This window comes from Pelodiscus sinensis, chromosome 2, assembly GCF_052426305.1.
Source record: "Pelodiscus sinensis isolate ZL-2025 chromosome 2, ASM5242630v1, whole genome shotgun sequence".
Lineage (NCBI taxonomy): Eukaryota > Metazoa > Chordata > Testudines > Trionychidae > Pelodiscus > Pelodiscus sinensis.
This window is the reverse complement of record NC_143053.1, coordinates 248,624,920-248,646,280: the sequence shown is the minus strand read 5'-3', so window position 1 is coordinate 248,646,280 and position 21,361 is coordinate 248,624,920. Positions and strand designations below refer to the sequence as shown.

At 39.8% G+C, this 21,361-nt stretch overlaps 1 protein-coding gene across 1 annotated transcript in view; it reads left to right on the top strand.

Annotated features, from left to right (window-relative positions):
- Window positions 1–21,361, top strand: part of LOC102452890 (sodium channel protein type 5 subunit alpha-like) — a 341,521-nt gene that overhangs the window by 267,211 nt on the left and 52,949 nt on the right. The window contains exon 22 of the mRNA XM_089776791.1: window positions 552–725. Coding sequence (XP_089632917.1) covers window positions 552–725 — 174 coding nt within the window. The remainder of the gene's footprint in view (window positions 1–551; window positions 726–21,361) is intronic.

Here is a 21,361-nt window from a genome sequence, read left to right as displayed (position 1 = left end):
GGATACTTTGTAATAAATTAACCCTGCAAAGAGCTATTAATACTCAAAAAGCTGGTGTGTTTAGTTGAGAGGCCCCTGAAGAAGAAAGAATCTGAGCACTTCAGGGCACAAGGAGGTGCATGGGAGGCAGTCACTCAGTTACAGGGATTTTCAAATGTGCATATGGAATTTGGAAGCACCAGTCCTATTAGCACATCATTGTTTTTGAAAATCTCCCCCAAAATCAGAAATAAAAATAAAGAAAGATGAATAGTCTTCATGCCTAGAGTTTAACAATCAAATTATGTAGACTAGACACCTCCCTTATATATGTCATAACATTTCTGCTTGTCTAGCAAAATACAGTTTTAAGTGCATCTTCATAATGAACAATTGTATGCAGGAAAAAAAGAGAGTTACTCATTACATTTAGAAATACAAAATATACATTTACTGTGGCTTCTGGTATTAGTGACTTCACATCAGACAATACTGTTGACTTGGACTGTGATATTAACATTTTCCACTGTAGTACTTCAGGGCAATTGTAAAGTGATGCTTTATATTTCCAGGCATTTGAAGATATTTACCTTGAAGATAGAAAAAACATTAAAATCTTGTTGGAATATGCTGACAAAATTTTCACTTATATCTTTGTCCTGGAGATGCTTCTGAAATGGGTTGCTTATGGCTTCAAGAAATATTTCACTAATGCCTGGTGTTGGCTTGACTTCCTCATTGTAGATGTAAGTATAACTTTTGAAATATTATGGTCCCTGCTTTGGGTTATGTAACATGCGGAAATGCAGATGAAGTCAGATGGCATTCATTCATGTTGATTACCACGGGAGCATACAGCCTCGCAGGGCCTATGGGCTAGTTGTAGGACTGGCCTTGTGTTCCTGTAAGGGACGAGGCCTTGGGAAAAAGGGGCAGGGCCAGGGCAGCTACCCCTCAGCACCACCTGGATTGTGATGCATCCCCATAGCCCTCAGCACTACCTAGAGCACACCACATTAAAAGGCCCAGGGCTCTCCTACCAGTGATGTGGCCTGGAGGCCAAGGCCTGGGGCTGTTGCCCCTTTTTTCTTCCCTCCTCCCCCTGTCAGTTGGCCTCATGATAACTTAATATTTATAAACAGTTATGACTAACTGCTCCTTTCAATGCAAAACAATCCACAGAGGCACTTATTTGAATTCATTTGCCATGGAGAAATCTCAGTGTGGCATAATAGCAAACATATAACTATAATTTCCCTTCCTACCTTATTGGCATTAATAAAATGATCTTCATCTCTTAATGTTCCCTCTCTGTCCTGATAAGTTTGCCAGTACTTGCACTTGCAAAATGATAGGCATCATTCTGGGAGGAAGAAGCAACCTTACATGAACCTTGACATAAAATGCAAGGCTTGGTATGTCATGGAGCATCCTCTGGCAAACAGGGTGCCAGAATGAAAAGCAGCTTTGTATCATTACACAGAGGCGTTAGTGTGCTAATTTAAGTCGCACTTCATTTTCAGCCGTAAGAACTCACTCTTTCTCTTAGCATTTCACATCTCATTCCACACGCCAGGCTCACACAAGGTCTGGTTACCTCGGACTGCGCAGCACATGCCCTCAGCACACAAGTCTTTTAGCAGATTAGTGGAGCTATCTCCTGGCATAGCTTCCTAGGGAGGTTGCCAGGAGTACGTAACAACATGTTCAGTGCCATCTCCCAAGTATTTACAGTTGAAGAAGTCCAGGAGATGAAGGCATGAAAAGTGTTCTTGAGCTGAAAGTGGCTTCTCCAGTATAAAGTCTTACAAGAGAATCTGATTCCCTCATACTGTCAGATAGTGGAATTTGCTGTTCTTAGTTTTCCTAAAAGGGAAGTCCCTAAAACTAGACAGCAAGACTGAATCCAGGTAAGCCCACTACAAGAATGATAGATCCAGATTTTTATACTTTCTTCCCCCAAAATTCATGGGTCTTTAGGCGCTGGTAGAGATCAGCACAGATACAAATATGTAGATCCCAAAATGCTGCTGTGCTTGGATGTGGGCTTTGAACCTGCATCTGCAGCCTATGAACAGGGCTGGTGAATTCACTCGAGACTAAATACACTGGACCAAAGCTTTTTTTTTTTTAACAGACAGATGAACAGGAATTTTTCATCTGATTGTATCAAAAATGGGTTAACTATCACAGTTATCCCCTTTACTCTTTAAAGTGCTACATTGTCCTGCATTTTGCTTCAGCTACCCCAGACTAACACGGCTACATTTCTATCACTAGTTATCCCCTTGGCACTTTTACTATCTTGACGTATTTGTGCCTAAGACTAGTGAAGCTCTGTGCATACCTGTCATTTAGTTGCTTTTAACAAATGCCCTTTTTCCCATTTTACACCAGAACCTTGTGTCTAGGGATAACTGCACTTTCTTTGACCCCAGTCCAGAGGAGTACTTTATGTACTTCAGTGTTCCCTTTAAGCTGTGCACTTCTGTGGCCAATCAGGAGAAATTCAAAGGCTGCCCAGCTGATTAGTAGTGCTCCTACAAATAGATTTTGTGTTTCTTTTAGTGGTGCACATTTTACACATGCCTTGGTGCACACACAAAAATAATTTCGTACATGGATGGAAAAGTTTAGATTGGGAACACTCACATGTTTAATGCTGTGAAGGTGTTTAAGTGCATTGCTCACTCAGGGCTTCACCTAAGCTGTACTATTTTTTAAATTAATGTGCATAAAGTTCATTAAATTATACCACTGTCTCTTCCTTCTATGTATTCTGAGAAACCTCTTAAAGAGAATGCATTTACTTTTCGCTCAATAGCTTCAATGACAGAACAAGGCATGGTTTAATGGTTTGACCATAAGACTGTAAGCCACCAGCTCCAGTGTTATAATCCTGAGACTGGCTCTCAGCTGTGGCTTTGGTAAATCACCTAGCATTTCTGCCTTAGTTTTTCCATCTGTGGGATGGGGATAGCGGGAATTGCCCATAGTACCTCGTAGGCATTCAGAGGATTAGTTGCAGATGTCAGTAAAGTGCTTTGGAAAATAGGAAGTGCCATATAATAGCTGAGTATTATCCCTACTGTATACTGAGTAGAAAATTTGTGCATTGAATGCATCAGAACAATTTGAAGCTTTAATGCAGCTTCATTACAAACAGTTTCAAGTGAGTTGTACAGTTGTAATGAATGTATACTTATTAGAGTATTATGTGTGTAGCATTTAATTAACACCGAAGGGAGTAAAACTCAAAGCCCAAGCTAAGATTCTGTCCTCCAGCTGTAAACCTTTCATTTAATAAGTGTTACTTTTTAATCCTAAATCAGCATCTGACCCAGAAAGTTTCTTTGAATAATGGTGTTTGTACATGTAACACTATGACACACTGAACATTTACTCTCAGATATTTCTGGTGATCTAGATATTTTGGTTTCTCAAAACATATTTTAATTTTTGCTTTTGCAAATCCATTTAGTTAACCAAAAATTGCTTCTGACTTGAGTCACTCAAGTAACTTAATTGACCCAATCACTTGTCTATAGAGTTCCCAGTTGACAGATTTTCTTCTTGTCTCTTTCTGATCCCCAAAGTCACTTTCCAATGTTTATGAAAGTCTTGCCCTACTTTTTTGAAGGTTTTAACAGATGCTCCTCTCCAACTGGTATTGTTTATCCATGCAGTATGACTCTGAAGAGGCACACTGACATGCTCTGATTTTCCTATGCAATTTTTCCTTTCATTTTAATTTCTTCTGTCCTTTGAGAACCAAATCTACTGCTGCAGAAATGAGTCAGGGAATGAAAGGATGAAACTATTTGTCTGACTCTCTTAGTTGTGTTTGTTATTCAGAATTAATCACTTAACGATTCTCGACTTGCCAATTGTTCATGAACAGTTTATTGTCAATATTCAAAATTCAAGTGGTGTTGGCTGAATTTTTTCATTGGAGATGTTAGTCAGATGGTATCATTTGTGTTCTCTGGCCTTACTAATGCAAGTCTTAGAATCAGTTTTCCAATGCCAATGCTTACATAACCAGTTCGGAATTTGTTTTCAGTAAATATTTGCTGGTATTCCATTAAAATTCAATTTCTACAAACATTTCTGCTAGGGAATTAGCTCCCTAGAATCTAAATATTAAGTGAACACAAAAAGGTTTTAAATCATGTTACATTTGTTATTTAAGTAAACATTTGAAACATATTTCGGAGGTCTTTTTTCAGCTGTGACAAACCTTTGGTACCGATTTGTGCCTGTAGAACAGCAATGACTTTCTCATAATTGTAGATTAGTAAAGTAGATTCCAGATGTCAAAGTCTGGACACCAAAAATACCACAGTAATCCACATTGCCAGATATAGCATCCCTGAAGGATGATCTGTGATAAAAAGCCTCAAAACATCTCAAAGGAATGTGCCGATTTAACAGAAAGTGCAGGGTTTAAACATATAGCAATACAATAATGCCATATTAACAGCATAGCAACAGATTTGTTGAGGGAAGTGGCCAAAAAGCAAAATACACCCTGATTAAAACCTAGCTGGGAAGGACCTCTGTAGAAATCTACTCAAATACTGGATACACCTACCTAGTTTTCAAATGTATTAATACAGACAAATCTAATGCAATCAATTTACAGTGAGCATGGATTTCTGTGTGCACATGAGGCAGGATGGTAGCCATTGCAAACACACAGTTGTCAATTACGAATATACTGAGGATCTGAAGCTTGAATACGTGTGAATATCATTTTGATTTGCACCAGATAGAAAGAAATAGTGATCATGCACAATTTTCTTTATTAGGATGTACATGTATATACTTACACAAAGAATAGCCATTTATCTAAACATTTATGCAAACAAAAACTTAGAAAGACTAATAGAAATGTGGGGCTGGAAGGGGTCATCTAGTCCAGCTCACCTTCATTGAGCAAGGCCTTGATCATCCTTGATAGGTGGTTGGCTAACCTGTCCTTAAAAAACTCCAGTGATGAAGATTCTACAACCTCCTTTTGTGCTTAACTATCTTTATAGCTGGAAATCTTTTCCTAAACCTTACCTAAACTCCAATGCTGCAGATTATTTCTTGTCCTACCTTTAGTGAATGTGGAGAACAGTTGATCATTGTCCTCTTTCTTATAGCCCTTGATACATTTGAAGACTGTTATTAGCCTCCTCTCCCTCCCCCCCTCCCCCAACCTTCCTTATTCAAGGCTAAATATTCCCAGTCATTTTAACCTTTCCTCTTAGGTCAGGTTTTCTAACCTTTGTATCATTGTTATTGCTCTCTTCTGGACTCCATCCATTTGTCCACATCTTTCTTAGTGTGGCACCCAGAACTGGACACAGTATTCCAACAGAGGCCTCACTACTGCAGAGTAGAGCAGACAGTTACCTCCAAAATGTCCTATATGACACTCCTATTAATACACTTCAGAATAATATTAGCCTCTTTTTTTTTTTTTTGCAATTGCATCACATTGCTGGCTTATATTCAGTTTGTGATGCACAGAACTCCCCAGATCCTTTCTAGCAATATGCTCCATAACCATTTATTTCCCATTTTGTAAAAGTTCATTTGATTTTTTTTTCCTTCCCAAGTGTAGTACTTTGCCTTTATTGAATTTCATATTATTGATTTCAAACCAATTATCCAATATGTCAAGGTCATTTTGAATTCTAATCCTGTCCTCAAAAGTGCTAGCAACCCCTCCCAGGGTGATATCATCAATAAATTTTATAAGCATATATTTGACTCCACGATGCAAGTCATTAATACTGGATTCCACTAGATATAGCTTCCCAGTTTGACAGCAAACCACTGATAACTACTCTTTAAGTATGGTCTTTCAGCCATATTTGCACCCATGACATAGTAATTTCATTTCAACCATATTTCCCTAGTGTTCTTTTGAGAATGTCTTGTGGGACTTTGTCAAAAGCCTTAATAAAATCAAGATATGTGGCATCTACAGTTTCCCCCATTCCACTAAGCCAGTAGCCCTGTCAAAAGAAATACATTTTCTTTTGGGGGGGGGAGGGGAGTTGGAGGAGTCGGTTGCAGTGGGGCTATGGAAACAGGAGGCTGGCACTGGGAGGGTCTGGTGATGGGGGACTCTAAAGGGAGGGGGCCTGGCACTGGGGGGGTTGCGTGCAGGAGACTCTGGGGTCAGTGGCTGGTGCTGGGGGGTAGTGGAGGGTGGGGGCTCAAGGGGTTAGGGCTGGCACTGGGGAGTTCTGGGGGCCGGGGCTACTGGTGGACCGGTAACATTTTGTTTGCATATTTGCATGTCTGTTATTGGCATAATTAATATGCAATTATGCAAATAAAATTTTACTGATACGCCAAAAGCTTGTGAATTGGTTTGCCGGTCTCTGGAATAAAAAAGGCTGGGAACTACTGATCTAGACTATCCCTGACAGGTATTTATCTAACCTGTTCTTAAATATCTCCCATGCTGGAGATTCCATAACTTCCCTAGGCAATTTATTCCAGTGATTAACCATCCTGACAGCTAGAAAGCTTTTCCTAATGTCCAACCTAAACCTCCCTTGCTGCAATTTAAGCCTATTGCTTTTTGTCACAGGTTAAGGAGAATAATTTTTCTTTCCCCTCATTGTAACTGTTGAGGTACTTAAAAACTATTATCATGTGCCCTCTCAGTCTTCTCTTTTCCAGAGTAAACAAATTTAGTTCTTTCAGTCTTCCTTCATAGGTCCTGTTTTGTAGAACTTTAATATTTTTTGTTGATTTTTCAGGACCTTTTCCAATTTCTCCACATATGTCCTAAAATATGGCACTCAGAACTGGACACAGTATTCCAGTTGAGGCTTAATCTGCATAGAATATAGTGGAAAAATTACTTCTCATGTCTTGCTTACAACACTCCTGTTAATACTTCCCAGAGTGATGCTTGCTTTTTTGCAACAGTGACATACTGACTCATATTTAGCTTGTGGTCCACTATGACCCCTGGATCCCTTTCTGCCATACTCCTTCCTAGATAGTCGCTTCCCATTCTGTATGTGTGAAACTGATTGTTCCTTCCTAAGTGAAGTATTTTGCATTTGTCCTTGTTGAATTTCATCCTGCTTACCGCAGACCATTTATTCAGTTTGTCCAGATCATTCTGAACTATAATCCTATCCTCCAATGCACTTGCAACCCACCCTTCTCCCCCCCAATTTGATATTATCTGCAAACTTTATAACTGTACTCTTTCAATTACATAGAACAAATACAGGAGCAAGTAGACTTCATCAACCATGTGTGTTTGCATAGTTCTTAATGTTCCTTTCAGTTGTTTTTTCTAATCTAGTAATACTAAATTAGCCTTACCTAGTTTGAGTTTCATTCAGCTATCTCTAATCCAGCTCCCAAGTTTTGTTGGCATTACATATGTCATTCCATCACACTAGCAGGTTCACACATACAAAAATGGCAGTTTAGAGACTGGTGTCATTCAAATATTTAAGGAACTGCAATAAATAACATCCTCACTAACCATATCCCAATGGATCAATGTACACATTGTACAAAGGGGGAACAAAATAGTACTCTAGAGAACCTGTCATGAAAGACTTTTTGGAGAAGATGAGCAATTGCCTTAATTTATATCTGGGAGCGCTCAAAAAAGCAGCCACTTTTTCAACTTCTCTAAACAGCTACAGTATACTCAACAAATCCTCATCGTCAATAGTATCTATGTCATCTTATTATATCAGCATAGGCATATAATCTTCATCCTTCTCCAAAAGATAAACAATTAGTCTATATCGATGCAATTTCTGTAATATCATCATCATCTTGGAAAATCCCAAAAGGACACGGTGTCTTTGCAAACTAAGCACCCGCTAGAGCTCTAGCAATGTTGTTAAATTTTCTGGCTGGATGTTCAGTTTATGTCCATAATTGTCAGTCTTATCAAGCCACCCAAAGCTTCTGACACCAACATGACCACCAGCCATATGGTGGCAATCATTGGTACACACTTGGGAATTTTTTAGTCTTCCATCCTAATAATGTATCCATACCAAAAAAGTCACTGAAACCAAACATGCTGATGGAGGCTGTTGCTGGGTTTGCCTTTGAATATCTTCATCTCTGATCTTCTCCTGCCACCTGATATGGAGCAGCTGATAGACTTGACTTAAGAATCCAAAACATCAAAAGTTCTTCATCTTTCATCCATGCCCACAATTTGACTTCTTTGTAATAGAATTGGTATAAATACCATCCTATAGACTTGTAGCTTTGTAGCAAGCTTGATGTTGCAGCATTCTCATAAGGGCTCCTGAAAAGTTCAACACCTTCTGTGTCACTTTCCATATCTTTGATGGTTACTACATGCTCAATGTCTGGCCAAGACAGATTAATACTGATTTGGTTGCAATCTAGAGGCTGCTTGATAGTAATGGCCAGGAACTGAGTTTTATATGGATTAAAAAAGAAACCATTGGGTGCAGCTTCTTACCCAACCAGATTGGCCAACAAGACATTTTCATTAGTATATTTGGATTGTGATGAAGAATGGTGTTCAGCTCAATATCACCAACAGCTATCTCCTCAACTTTATCCAGAGACCAATTAATGCTGATATTGAATAAGAATGGTGAGAGTATCTAGCCTTGCCAAACTCCTGGGGAGACAGGAAACTATGCCATGTATCTGCTGTTGATTCAGACACAAGATTCCATTCCATTATAGAACTCTGGGACACCGAGTCGCCTCATCAGATCCTACATGCTTCCTGAAGACACTGAGTCAAAAGTCAGATGGAAGTTTATAACAAGTGTCATGCATGGCTTATTTAATTCAGCCATCTTTTCCCAAAGCTGTTTCAAACTAACTATCTGGCTGACAGCGGAACAACCAGAGCTAAAGCTGCACTGAGTTATTCCAATATTTTCTATAAAGTTATTACTGACTCAATGTATTCATGCCAAAGGGAAGACTTTCCTGGGGATGGACAACAGCAGAACGCCTCTACTGATGCTATTCTGTCTTATCAACCTTTTTGAACAGAAGCAGAACGATACCTTAATAATGTCATTGGGGATGGTAGTAATGCTCCAGATGGTTCAACAGAGCCTATGCAACCTCAGGGCAATTATACTTTCTCCTATCTTCAGTAACTTGGGAGTAATGTTACAAACCCCTGGTGCCATCCCTGGCTTCAGCTCATGGACTGCAACCTGGATCTCTTCTGGATTGAATGAAAGTGTGTGTACTGGAACTTCCTGTCACTTTTCAAGTGAAAGTGAGACTTCAGCCACCAGGCACTGCTGAACTTGAGGTGAACCATCCACTTCTGCTGACTAAAGTGCATCTCTGACTTTGATGGCAGCCATTAATGAGCAGAAATTAGCTCAATGCACCCCAAATCTCTTCTAACCAAGCAATCAAATTGCTTTCTCTTCTGTCATTTCAAGACATCTTTGCTGAGCAATGCCATCTCAGTGCTGGATTACTGCAGTTGGAGCTCAGAAAAGGGTGACCCTACAATCTGAGGTTCCAATACACATTCTTCAAGAACAAAAGCAAAGGTTGAATGGGTTTGACTTTAGAATGCCATCAAGCCATTGTGTAATTAAAATAAGGAATCCTGATGGTTGACTCAGGTGGCCAGTTTAGAACCAGTTGCCACCAGCCATCATCTCTGCACTCTTTATTTAACATTATGATGTTGATGGGTATATGTGGCATCAGCCTCTGCATTAAAGAAGCCAGTCAGTAGTAGCATTCAGAGCCTACAGGATCAGTGTATCAACAGGAAGGTCATTCTAAGACATTCGTCAATTGTCCACTTCCATGTTTTATACCGGCCTTAAAAAAATTGAAAGGTGTCATTCTCCACAATTCTGTCTGACAAAAGTGATAGTTGGAGACACCTCAGTCAAGAGGTGAATGGATGGGAAGCAGATTAAAGGTAAATTGAGTATGGGCCCAAAACGCAATACTTTGTCTCCATTTTCAAAAAAGATAATGATATGGACCAAGGGCATGAAGGCAGAATGGCTATTGGAAATGAGTGTACAGAAATAGAAATTTCTGTGGTAGCACATGAGATTGCTAGTCCACTTTTTTAGATAAATGAAATGCAGTAGATCTGATATACTGGGACTTCAGGAAAGCATTTGTCACATGGGAAATTATTAGTTAAAGAAGATGGGGATGAGCACAAGAATTGAAACGTGGATAAGAAATTGGCCAAAGGGGAGAAAGCAACAGGTTGTGCTGAAAGATGAATTATTGGAATGGCAAGTTAATAGTGGAGTTTCTGAAGGATCAGTCTTGGGACCAATCTTACTCAATTATTTTTATTAATGACTTTGGCACAAAAAGAAATGTGCTAATAAAATTTTCTGATAATACAAAGTTGTGAGGCATCAAAAATAAGGTCTAGCTGACCTTGAAGATGTGAGCAACAGAAATGAAATCCAATAGTATAAAATTTAAGGTAATGTACTTGGCATCTAATAATAAGAATTCCTGCTATCAGGTGGGGGCTCATCAATTGGAAGCAACGAAGAAGAGAAACCTTGGTGCATTGGTCGATCACAGGATGTAGACGAGCTATCCATGTAATGCAACAGAAAAAGACAAATGACTTTTTGAATTCAGAACATCATGAAATCATTGTGTAAGAAATAAAAGGAATCTTAGGACAGGATACAGTAGGTGTCAAATTTCCAATAGAGTTAGAGAAGTATTAATGCCATTGTATAAGACACTGTACGCCGTCATATGGAATAGTGTACAATCCTGATCATCCATGTTCAAGAAAGATGAGTTTAAACTGATTCAGGCGCAGAAAAGAGCATGATCAGAAGAATGGAAGGCCTGCCTTTTGATAAGAGACCGAAAGAGTTTGGCTTGTGTAGCCCAGCCAAACAAAGGCTGAGAGGGGGATATGATTGGGCTCTATAAATACACTGAGGGAACAGTCAAAAAGTGGTTTGTTTTCCCCAGTGGATGGAGAATGGGGGCATAGACGGGGTTTGATTTTTTTGGTTTTGGTTTTTACTTTTCTTCCTCTGAAGCCCCAGAGATGATAGTCCCTTCTGTACATAAACTCTATAACCATGGTTCTATAACTTCATTTTCTTGAGCAAGTAATTAACCATCATGTTCTCAAGAGAAACTGGCATCTTATTCTTTTCCTTCTGGAAGTATTGGCAGTATCCTGCAACATAAGTCCCAATACTTCCTACCTTGCATACATCAGACAAAAGGGAAAGAGATCTAATTCACAGATCTTGACCCAGACACCCTCCCTTCTCCCTCTGGCTGGGATCCTCACAAGTGTCACCTACTGAAAAACTTTAATAGAGAAGATTGTGTTTGTCCCACCCCCACTTTCCCAGACAATCTCTTCTACTGCCATAACAGAAGATATTGCTCAGAATTGCAGTGAACTACAAAATCATTTGAAAACCCTAATGCGAGAAAAGAGATTTGACTCTGGTGCCACATGCAAACTAGCAAGATTACTCAGGCTGTCAGTGACAGTTGGAGTCCACAAAGGACTTTTCTTCACTTACTGAAGGATTGATATTCCATTGATCAAGCTACCAGAGTTTGAGTTAGCGGGTCTAGTAAAGACACTAAATCAAACACTGAGGGCACCTCCGTCGACCACGGTACTCCTTGTTGTCTCGAGGAATAAGGGAAGTCAATGGTACATCGACTCCCGCTATGCAATTCACATAGCTGGAGTTGTGTATCTTCCATCAATTCTCTCCACTATGATAGACCGGGCCTAATTGGGATTTTGTCGTTGCTCTTGTGGAAGTGAAATAATGTTTTAATACAATTTGCTGGCCAGAAGATGTATCAGGAGGATTATCCCACTTCTTTGTGAATGGAGCTGTAACAGAATGTGCCATTGCCATTGGCTGCGATCTGATTGGCTTGTACTTAGAGACTTGTATTTTTTTGGAGACAACATCCTGTGTTTTAGTTTGAGACCTGTTCACAGGTGTTCAATCGTTAAGTGCAGCACCATTTTCTGCAGAGTACTAAAATCAAACACAGAACATTACTTTCCCAATTAGTTACCCGGAAATGATGTGTTCTAAGATCCCTATGATGAACTTAGAAGGAATGCCTGGATGCTCTGTGCATTACACTTCTAACAGGTTTTGAGACCAGCGGTTTGCAACTAGCAAGTCTTGATACTCAGCAATCCCAGATCAGGAACTGAATTGAATTATGCCCTGATGTTTTATTGCTTTTACATGATAATTAAAAATTTATCTGAGGTAAATATTGATGGCTTGTGATTACTAATTTTCTATTTTTGTATTCCTTGTTGATTAGTGAGGTGATTTCTGTTTGCTTAGTCACTAATTGCACAATCTGCAGTAATCAGTTGTTCCCTAACAGCAGTGAAGCTCTGTTTGTATTGTTTGGAAAATATCTTAAAATCATGTGCTAAATTTCATCTCACCTTTGTTAGGAAAAATGTACAAGAATAATATGATGACAGTGGAGAGAGCTAAAGAAAAAAATAGTCATAAGAGTAAATTAGTTACTAAAAATCTACATGATATAACAAAAAAATTATTACTTCAGAACAATATTAACATTTTGTCTAGTTTCACTCCAATTCCACAGACCAAGTATGGTTATGGGATTCTTAAAACTAACCCATTATGCCTCTTTCCAGGTCTGAAAGCCCAAAGACAATTAAGGAAGAAAGTTCCCACCCTTCAGATTTTGCAACCTTTTCTTCAGTAGGAAAAAAAGGTGTGCTTGCAAACATGTAACTAACACAAGGCAAAACCCTCATGAAGAAAAGGCAGCTGCAGTTTCAACATGTGTTATGAGATTAAGGTGAAACTTAGAATCACCCTCAATTTGCTAACTCATGTTAAAACTGCTACTCTTCTACTCTTCACCAGGATTTTAACTTGTGTTAATTTTGAGGTTAACTAACATGGTAAAAACACACTTCTTTTACTAGTGAAGGCACCAACTTGGTCTCAGAGTGCTAGCAGGTGAATGAATCAGACAAATGTTGTGTTGGGTGGATAGCAAAACAATTAACAGTAGAAAGCACAGTTCCGCAAGAATTCAACGGTAGTGAATTGTGGGATTTAGTTTAGATGGCTTTTTAAAAAGCATTCCTTACTTAAAACAAAATGCCCCTAACTTAGACATGCCACCTGTCTGCCATTTAAATACTCAGGTAGCTAATTCTGCAGTTGATCCATTTATGGGACAGTCATGGAAGGTAATGGAAGTTCCTTATACTAGTTAAATGTATCCAAAAGCAAAGGGCCGGCATGAGACATGTGCAGCACTTAGAACCTATTTTCAGGGCTAAAGTGGGATTGAAGAAGGATTGACAAGTTTAATGCATTGGGTCTGGCGCCCACGCATTTGGCAGCCCAGCTAGAATCCTGGGCATCCCGGAGACTGAGCAGAATTATCCGACAGTTACTCCTCCCAGCCATCAGAAATACTGACCCTAATTAACAGCACTGCAGGCAGTCAGGGCCTCTCTCCACTGCTCTCAACATTCACCTTGCCGGTGCCCAGTTGGCATGAATCTTGTGGCAGGGAAGAGAAGGAGGAGTCAGCAGGCTGCACAAGCGAGTCATGGTTGGGAAGGTACAGAGAAAAGACAGGAGAGCAAGTGCAGGAAGGGGGTAGAGTGATGATAAAAACAACAGGAAAGGACAGGGACAGGCTACGGTGCTGCAAGGTGAGCAAGGATAGTTGGCAGTGACCAGGTGCGAGGATGTGAACTGAAGGGCTGTAGCAATAGAGCTGGGGGCTGAATAAAAGAGCCTACTCCTGGCTTTACCTTGTATCCAAATCTGCTACTGCCCAGCCTTGACTGTCTCAAGCTCTCCTTTCATTCCCTCTGTCCTCTTCTTGAACAAGCCCCAGATCTCCTCCCCAACAGTTGGCTCCAGAGTCCCTCAACAGCTGTTCTCCACTGATGCTCCAGTCTCCACTGTCACCACATTTGTGTCCACTTGCTCCTGTGGGGAGGGATCAGTAAGTTTCTGCCTCCCCCATGCCTGCCCTGTGGCTGAGAGGCAGCCTGAGGAAAAAAATAAGTGTCTTTCTCACTGGTGAAATATACCACACCGGGTATGGCACAAAACTCAGCAGCTGTGCCTATGTAATACATAGTGTTGTGGTAGCCCACTGCACAGGGTTGAAATTCACCCATGGAGTGGCCACAGTGTTGGCACTGCAAGTGGTTTGCACTAGAGAAAGCAGATTGAGGGTCAAAAGATACAGTACAGTCAATATTCTACCCTTGTTTGTTTTTGCATTATGACTCTTGAGCTGCATTTCTTGGCAGATGTGTAGAATTAGTATACTCCTATTTGCTGCGCAGAAACTGAGTGTTCTGTGAGGCTTATTTGAAAGTAATAAAATGTTACATAGAATGTACCTGATTACGTAGATGCAAATCCATTTTGGGACCATTCAGTGCTGAGCAGATTCATCCACACAACTGGCTTATAACACGGAATCTTAACCATAACTCAAAATTTTAGAGACCCTGCCTAATAAATGATTTAAGCTTCTCATGTAGAATTTTTTTACATTTTATGTTTCCCACATCAACCATAGAAATTCTAAAAAAAAAAATTAAAAAGAGAGAAACTAACATGATACACACATTGGGAAAACATGCAATTTCAGAGCCTTATCTTGTGAAAACGTCCCCTTGTATCTAATCTTGTATCTTCTTTCATCATGTCATGTGTAACATAACTCCAGGCAGGATCCTGATGTAAGTGTCCCTAAGAGATGCCCAGGACCCTCAACTCCTACTGACTTCCATAGAAATTCAGCATCCTCGGCATCTCATAGATTTGAGTCCCCAAATTGTAAACTCCCTAGATAAGTGATTGTCTTTATTTTCTCAGCAGTCACTCTGCATACTTCTGGCCCACTAATCTGAACTAATAATAAAGAATTCTCCTGACAGCAGTCCTCTGTTTCAGGGAGAATGCCAGGGAATTAGTCGGTCCATTGGCCTGCAAACCCTTTTTAGAAAAAAATCCTTTGTGTTTGAAAGTTAAGCCACCCTTTGGATCAGGGATGGGCATTCATTTTTAAAAGGAGGCCACTTCACAAATTTCTGAAGTGGCCCCAGGTTTCCCCAGAAAGGGTGTGGCCTTGGGTGCAAGGGATGGGGTCAGGAGACTTCCAGTGCTTCTCCACCCACAGATCCTGATTGAGTAGGGTCAGAGGAGTGGCAGAGCAGCTGCAGGTCAGATCCACCAATTTGTCAGGCCGCATCCAGCCCCTTTGCCCACCCCTGCTTGGGATGGACATCAAGTTTGTTACTGTACTGACTGTAACTGCAAGTGAGAACATTCTTTAACTTTAAGCTATGTCCAGATGTGAACCACTGGGCAAGGTGCGGAGGGGAGGTAGTTCTGCACTCCTGGAAGAGGCAGGCTCATCTCCCCCCACAAGCCCTTCAGCACCACCCAGCAGCAATGTAAAGGGACTGGGTCTCCAGCCACTGCTTTAGTACTAGTGTCCGGGAGCACTTGGCTCTTTTGAATTACCTGGCCTTAGAGCAACTGTCCCCATTGCCCTCTGACCCCAGGCTTAATCAAACTTTCTGAGCCAGCTTTTATCCCCATTACACCAGTGTCAGCCACTATCAATGTTACAGGGATTGCAGAGATGTAATCAAAGGGCGTATTTGACCCTGTGTGTCAAGGTTTGGCAAATCAGGAGGTGAGCATGGTTCTGAAAATTGCCTCATCCTTTTCCTGTCACCTCGTGGATTTGGTGGTGTGTTGTGTGTGTGTTTGCAGGAGGAAGGGTGGATTTGGGAGGGCTGACAATATAAATGAAAATGTTTGTTTGTGTGGGGAAGTTGATAAGCCTGCTGAGCTTTTCCCCTTCTAGCTGTGTGTGATCTCACTGTGAAAGACCTGAGAAATTAGCTGAGCTTTAACTTTTGATTCCCAGTCATCTGCATTGGGAATTCACTGGAGCTGTTAGAAAAAGCCTGAACAGGTGTAACGGAGGTGACAGAGAGTAGGAGAACAGATAGATGCAACGAGCATCGTCGAAAAAACAGCAGGAAGCAATTAGAGGGCAGAAATGATTTATTTAAAGGCATTTAAACCAACAGGACTGGCATATGCTATTACAACAAGGCTGTCCTCTCAAAAGGAAACATTCCCTTGCCAACTGCACAAATGATACATAGTGAAGCAATTGAGGACATGGAATATTAATAAGAAAGCTTCCTGGCCTTGGTTTGTATATTATGGCTAAAAATGAAGATAACACAAGTAAAAGTATCTCAGAGAAAAAAAAGTCTATCCATACCCCTCATTTATTGAATTCCTTTGTTTAAAATAGCGACGAAGAGTCCTGTGGCACCTTATAGACTAACTGAAGTGTAGGAGCATAAGCTTTCGTGGGCAAAGACCCACTTCGTCAGATACATGCATCTGACGAAGTGGGTCTTTGCCCACGAAAGCTTATGCTCCTACACTTCAGTTAGTCTATAAGGTGCCACAGGACTCTTCGTCGCTTTTGCAGATTCAGACTAACACGGCTACCCCTCTGATACTTTGTTTAAAATGGCTCAGATCTAACTTTTTTGAGTGATCTCTGATTTTACAATTAATTATGAACCAAAAATTCTATCTAAATACTTGCTTGGCCCATAACATTGTAATATCTGTAAATACTGTATAATCAGTCATGAATTTCTCTTCACACAGTCTGCCTGTTAAGGAAGTCATTTATTTGTTTGTTTATGTTGCAATAGAGCATAGGACCTCCCATTGTGGACTAGTATCCTGTTATGTTAGGTTCTGTATAAAAAAGTAACTACCCCAGGGACTTTACTGTGTAAACATTTTACTTGCAATGAGGTGACACACAGGGAGATTGCAACTTGCTCAAATAAATCTGTAGCAGAATCCATACCACCAGAGGTTCCTGTCTAACACTCTACAACCACAAGACAACTCCTTCTCATTTATGCTCATAATTGAAAGCACTTAGATATCCAATTATCTGATTTGTATCTTACAGTCAAGTAGCTAGATGTCTAAGGAGTACTTCACAAGCTGAAGGGGTAGGTTGATGCCTTTTTTAAAAAAAAAAATAGAGGTAATGGAATTAATGCTCATTAAGAAGGATGTTGGAAGAAATGCCAGCTGTGCTAAGATTCTTTAAGATTTCAACTGACTAATTGTATTGAAGTTGCTTTTCAGCTTGCATAAATAGCTCCAACGTTCATAATTTTCTGTATTATTCTATTATTCAGTCCTGCTCCTATTTAAATGAATTGGCACAAAATTAAGACTAAGAACAAGATTTTCCTAGCATAAATGGGAGTTAGGCAACGACTCCTTTTTGTCCCTTTGCACATCTACCCCATGCCTGGCCTCTATTCAGACAACAAATTTGTAAAAATCCAGTAAGCTAAATACAAGTAGGCATTTTTGACTAGTAACTAGAAAAATAGGCTTTTCCCACTTAAAAACAAATTAAGTCTTAAGGATAATTTAGAAATGATGACTTTAGGTGCCTGATTTTAATCTAGTCTCCTTTTTGTACCTGGAGTTTTGAATGCCCCTTAATAACAGGTGAAGTTTTGCACCTTCATTTATTCTCATTTTGATATCTAACTTCATGACAAAGGCAGTTATTTATAGACACAAACTGTAGGTTCAGAAGAAAAGGTTGGGATTAAAAAAAAAAATCTGTCAACTCTCTAACCTCCCACAGGGCTAAACCTCAATGAGAAGTAGTCTCTGAGTTTGAAAGAAAAATATTACTCTAGTATTTGGCATTTCTACAGCACTTAGCATTCAATGATCTCAAAGTACTTTTTAATACACTTTAATTAATTAAATCTCATTACATATCTATGAGGCAATTAATCATAACAATTTTACAAATGGGAAAACTAAAACCCAGGGAGAGGCTAAGTAACACAACCAATGTCACATAGGAATAGGTTTGGCAAGCCAGTCAGTCAGTTGATTGGACAAATAATATTAACTGTGACCAGTCAATTGACCAACTGTTTTTTGAACACAGTCGAATAGTGCTAAATATTTCAGCACCTGAGATAGGCAGCAGTCTACATTTTGTATTTCGTCATGGTGCCATTTATTAGCAAGCCTACTTAATCTGCTCACTCTGCTATATGTTAGGAGGAAGGGGAACTAACTGAAAGATGAGCATTTTGATTTACTGGAATCTTCTAGAACAACTTTATATATATATATATATATATATATTTGCATATGAGTCTGCATGTTATACGGTAATTTCAAAAGCATATTAAATAAGTCAGAGAGCGCTTACAATATACACTGACTAGACAAATATTCTGAAATTAACTCAGAATAGATTGAGAAAAGAAGAGGAGGGTTCACAGTCATTAAACCTCCTTCCCCAACACAAAGTGAAAAAATGCATAGACATTAAGATGTTGGAAGAGTTACTTGACACCTGCATAGCATAAATAACATTTTTAAATGGTTGTTTTCCTTGATAATTTCTATATATTTGTTTTATTTCTATTTAATTTAATTTAATTGTTCAGTCTTTAATAATGCTCACACTTAAATGTGTACCTAATATTGCCAAAAAGGTGGTAATTTCTGTTTTGCTTTTTAGAACTTCATTTCATTGTTTCACATTTTTTAGTTAAAATATAACTCAGCTAAGTAACTGTTTTTTAATTAGACATAAATATCTATTTAAATCTAAGCCTGCTGGAGACCATAAAGTCTTTTTTGTTCCTGTTATGATAAATTAGTTCTTGAAAAGGCTTGGCTATTTTTAGACTGGTCAAATACTCAATCCTACATACAAAATCTCCAGCAGAACCAGGGCTAGAACTCAGTTCTTTGTGCTCCTATTCCTTGTGGCTTTCATCAGACTATTGGTTCTTTTCTGGGGTTCAACTGACAGTGATGGAGAGTGCTTTCTGTGAGGCATGACTCCCACTGGTGTTCACCATTAGCTCAGTACCAGGCTCTGTGTTACACAGGAACACTAACATGAAATGGGTGGCACTGAAGACAATGAAGATGAACACTAGAAACACTGAGGTGTCTTTAGAATTATATAGATCTAGACATTTTTGATGGTGCAGAAGCAGTCTCTGATTTCTAGTAGCGAAAGAAGCAACTTAAACTGGTCTTATTTATCACACATTTCATTAAAAGCAGGAACAATAAAAATGCAGGATGCAAACAGGTCTAGTTTTCTGTTGAAGAGGAAGAACAAAGAATATGAGCAGGTCTGGGAGATATTCTACTCTGAATGTCAAAACAGGATATGACTTCTTCTGCATAAAAACATGGAGCTTTGTTTTTTTAAAGGTTAGTTTGTGCAACTCTTACGCATGCGGGTGAGCATTTAGGTGCAAGAGCATTGAAGTCAGTGTGACTAATCAGGTGAATAAGGAACCAAAGTAGCTGCCTGGCTCCTTGTGGTAATCACCAACTCCAGTCTTTAAAAAGATTGGAATAACAGAATCAGTGGATTCAAATGGCAGAAAAACATCCCTGGTTGTATAGAAATGGGCTATGTGCTTCAAGAAAGGAATTAGTCATCACATTATCTAATCCTAAAATACAAGGTTGGCCTTTGTGTGGAGTATTGTGGCCATATACAAATCTCCAGTACATACTTGCTGAGGCCCTGACAAGCCAATGAAATCCATGAAAAGACTTCCATTGTCTTCAGTGGCTTTTAAATCACACCCTGCGTTACTATAGAGGCAGAATTGTTAACAGTGCCTAGACTAATCTGCACACCAGTGGGGGGTACTGTTCTCTGGGATTTGTGATTATGCAGAGTCCATGCACTGGCATACCACTTGGCGTTAATCTGGACAAATACAAAGCAAAAAAGCAAGTATGCCACTTGGAATTTCATTTTCAGTACCACTGGAGTGATGCTTTACTCAGATCAAATTCTTCTAGGCATTTTATTGTTAAAAGCGCGGGTCTAATGAACCTGTATCAATTATTCTGAGATAATAGAGCAAGTAATTAAGGAAGTTATCTGCAAATACCTGGAAGATAATAAGGTAATAGGTAATAGCCAGCATGGATTTTTAAAGAACAAATCATGTCAAACCAATCTGATGGCTTTCTTTGATAGGATAACGAGTTTTGTGGACAGGAGAGAGGTGGTGGATGTGGTATACCTAGACTTTAGTAAGGCATTTGATACGGTCTCGCATGGTATTCTTATCAATAAACTAGGCAAATAAAACATACATGGGGCTACTATAAGTTGGGTGCATAACTGGCTGGATAACCCTTCTCAGAGAGTTCACAATCCTGCTGGAAAGATATAACAAGTGGGGTTCCGCAGGGGTCTGTTTTGGGACCGGTTCCATTCAATATCTTAATCAACGATTTAGGTATCAGCATAGAGAGTACGCTTATTAAGTTTGCAGATGATACCAAGCTGGGAGCGGTTGTAACTGCTTTGGAGGACAGGGTCATAATTCGAATGATCTGGACAAATTGGAGAAATGGTCTGAGAAACAGGATGAAGTGTAATAAGGACAAATGCAGAGTGCTCCACTTAGGAAGGAACAATCAGTTTCACACACACAGAATGGGAAGCGACTGTCTAGGAAGGAGTACGGCAGAAAGGGACCTAGGGGTTATAGTGGAGCACAAGCTAAATATGAGTCAACAGTGTGGCAAACATGATTCTAGGATGCATTAACAGGTGTGTTGTGAGCAAGACATGAGAAGTCATTCTTCCGCTCTACTTTGCGCTGATTAGGCCTCACTTGGAGTATTGTGTCCAGTTCTGGGCACCACATTTCAAGACAGATGTGGAGAAATTGGAGAAGGTCCAGAGAAGAGCAACAAGAATGATTAAAGGTCTAGATAACATGACCTATGAAGGAAGACTGAAAGAATTGGGCTTGTTTTGTTTGGAAAAGAGAAGATTGAGAGGGGCCATGATAGCGGTTTTCAGGTATCTAAAAGGGTATCACAAGGAGGAGGGAGAAAAAATGTTCTTCCTAGCCTCTGTGGATAGAACAAGAAGCAATGGGCTTAAAGTGCAGCAAGGGAGGTTTAGGTTGGACATTAGGAAAAAGTTCCTAACTGTCAGGGTAGTCAAACATTGGAATAAATTGCCTGGGAAGGTTGTGGAATCTCCATCTCTGGAGATATTTAAGAGTAGATTAGATAAATGTCTATCAGGGATGTTCTAGACAGTACTGGGTCCTGCCATGAGGGCAGGGGACTGGATTCGATGACCTCTCGAGGTCCCTTCCAGTCCTAGTATTCTATGATTCTATGCATTTTTAGGTCCTTGAGAGGTGACTTCCAAAACAGAGATGTGGTCCTCTGTTCCAATAGATACAAAT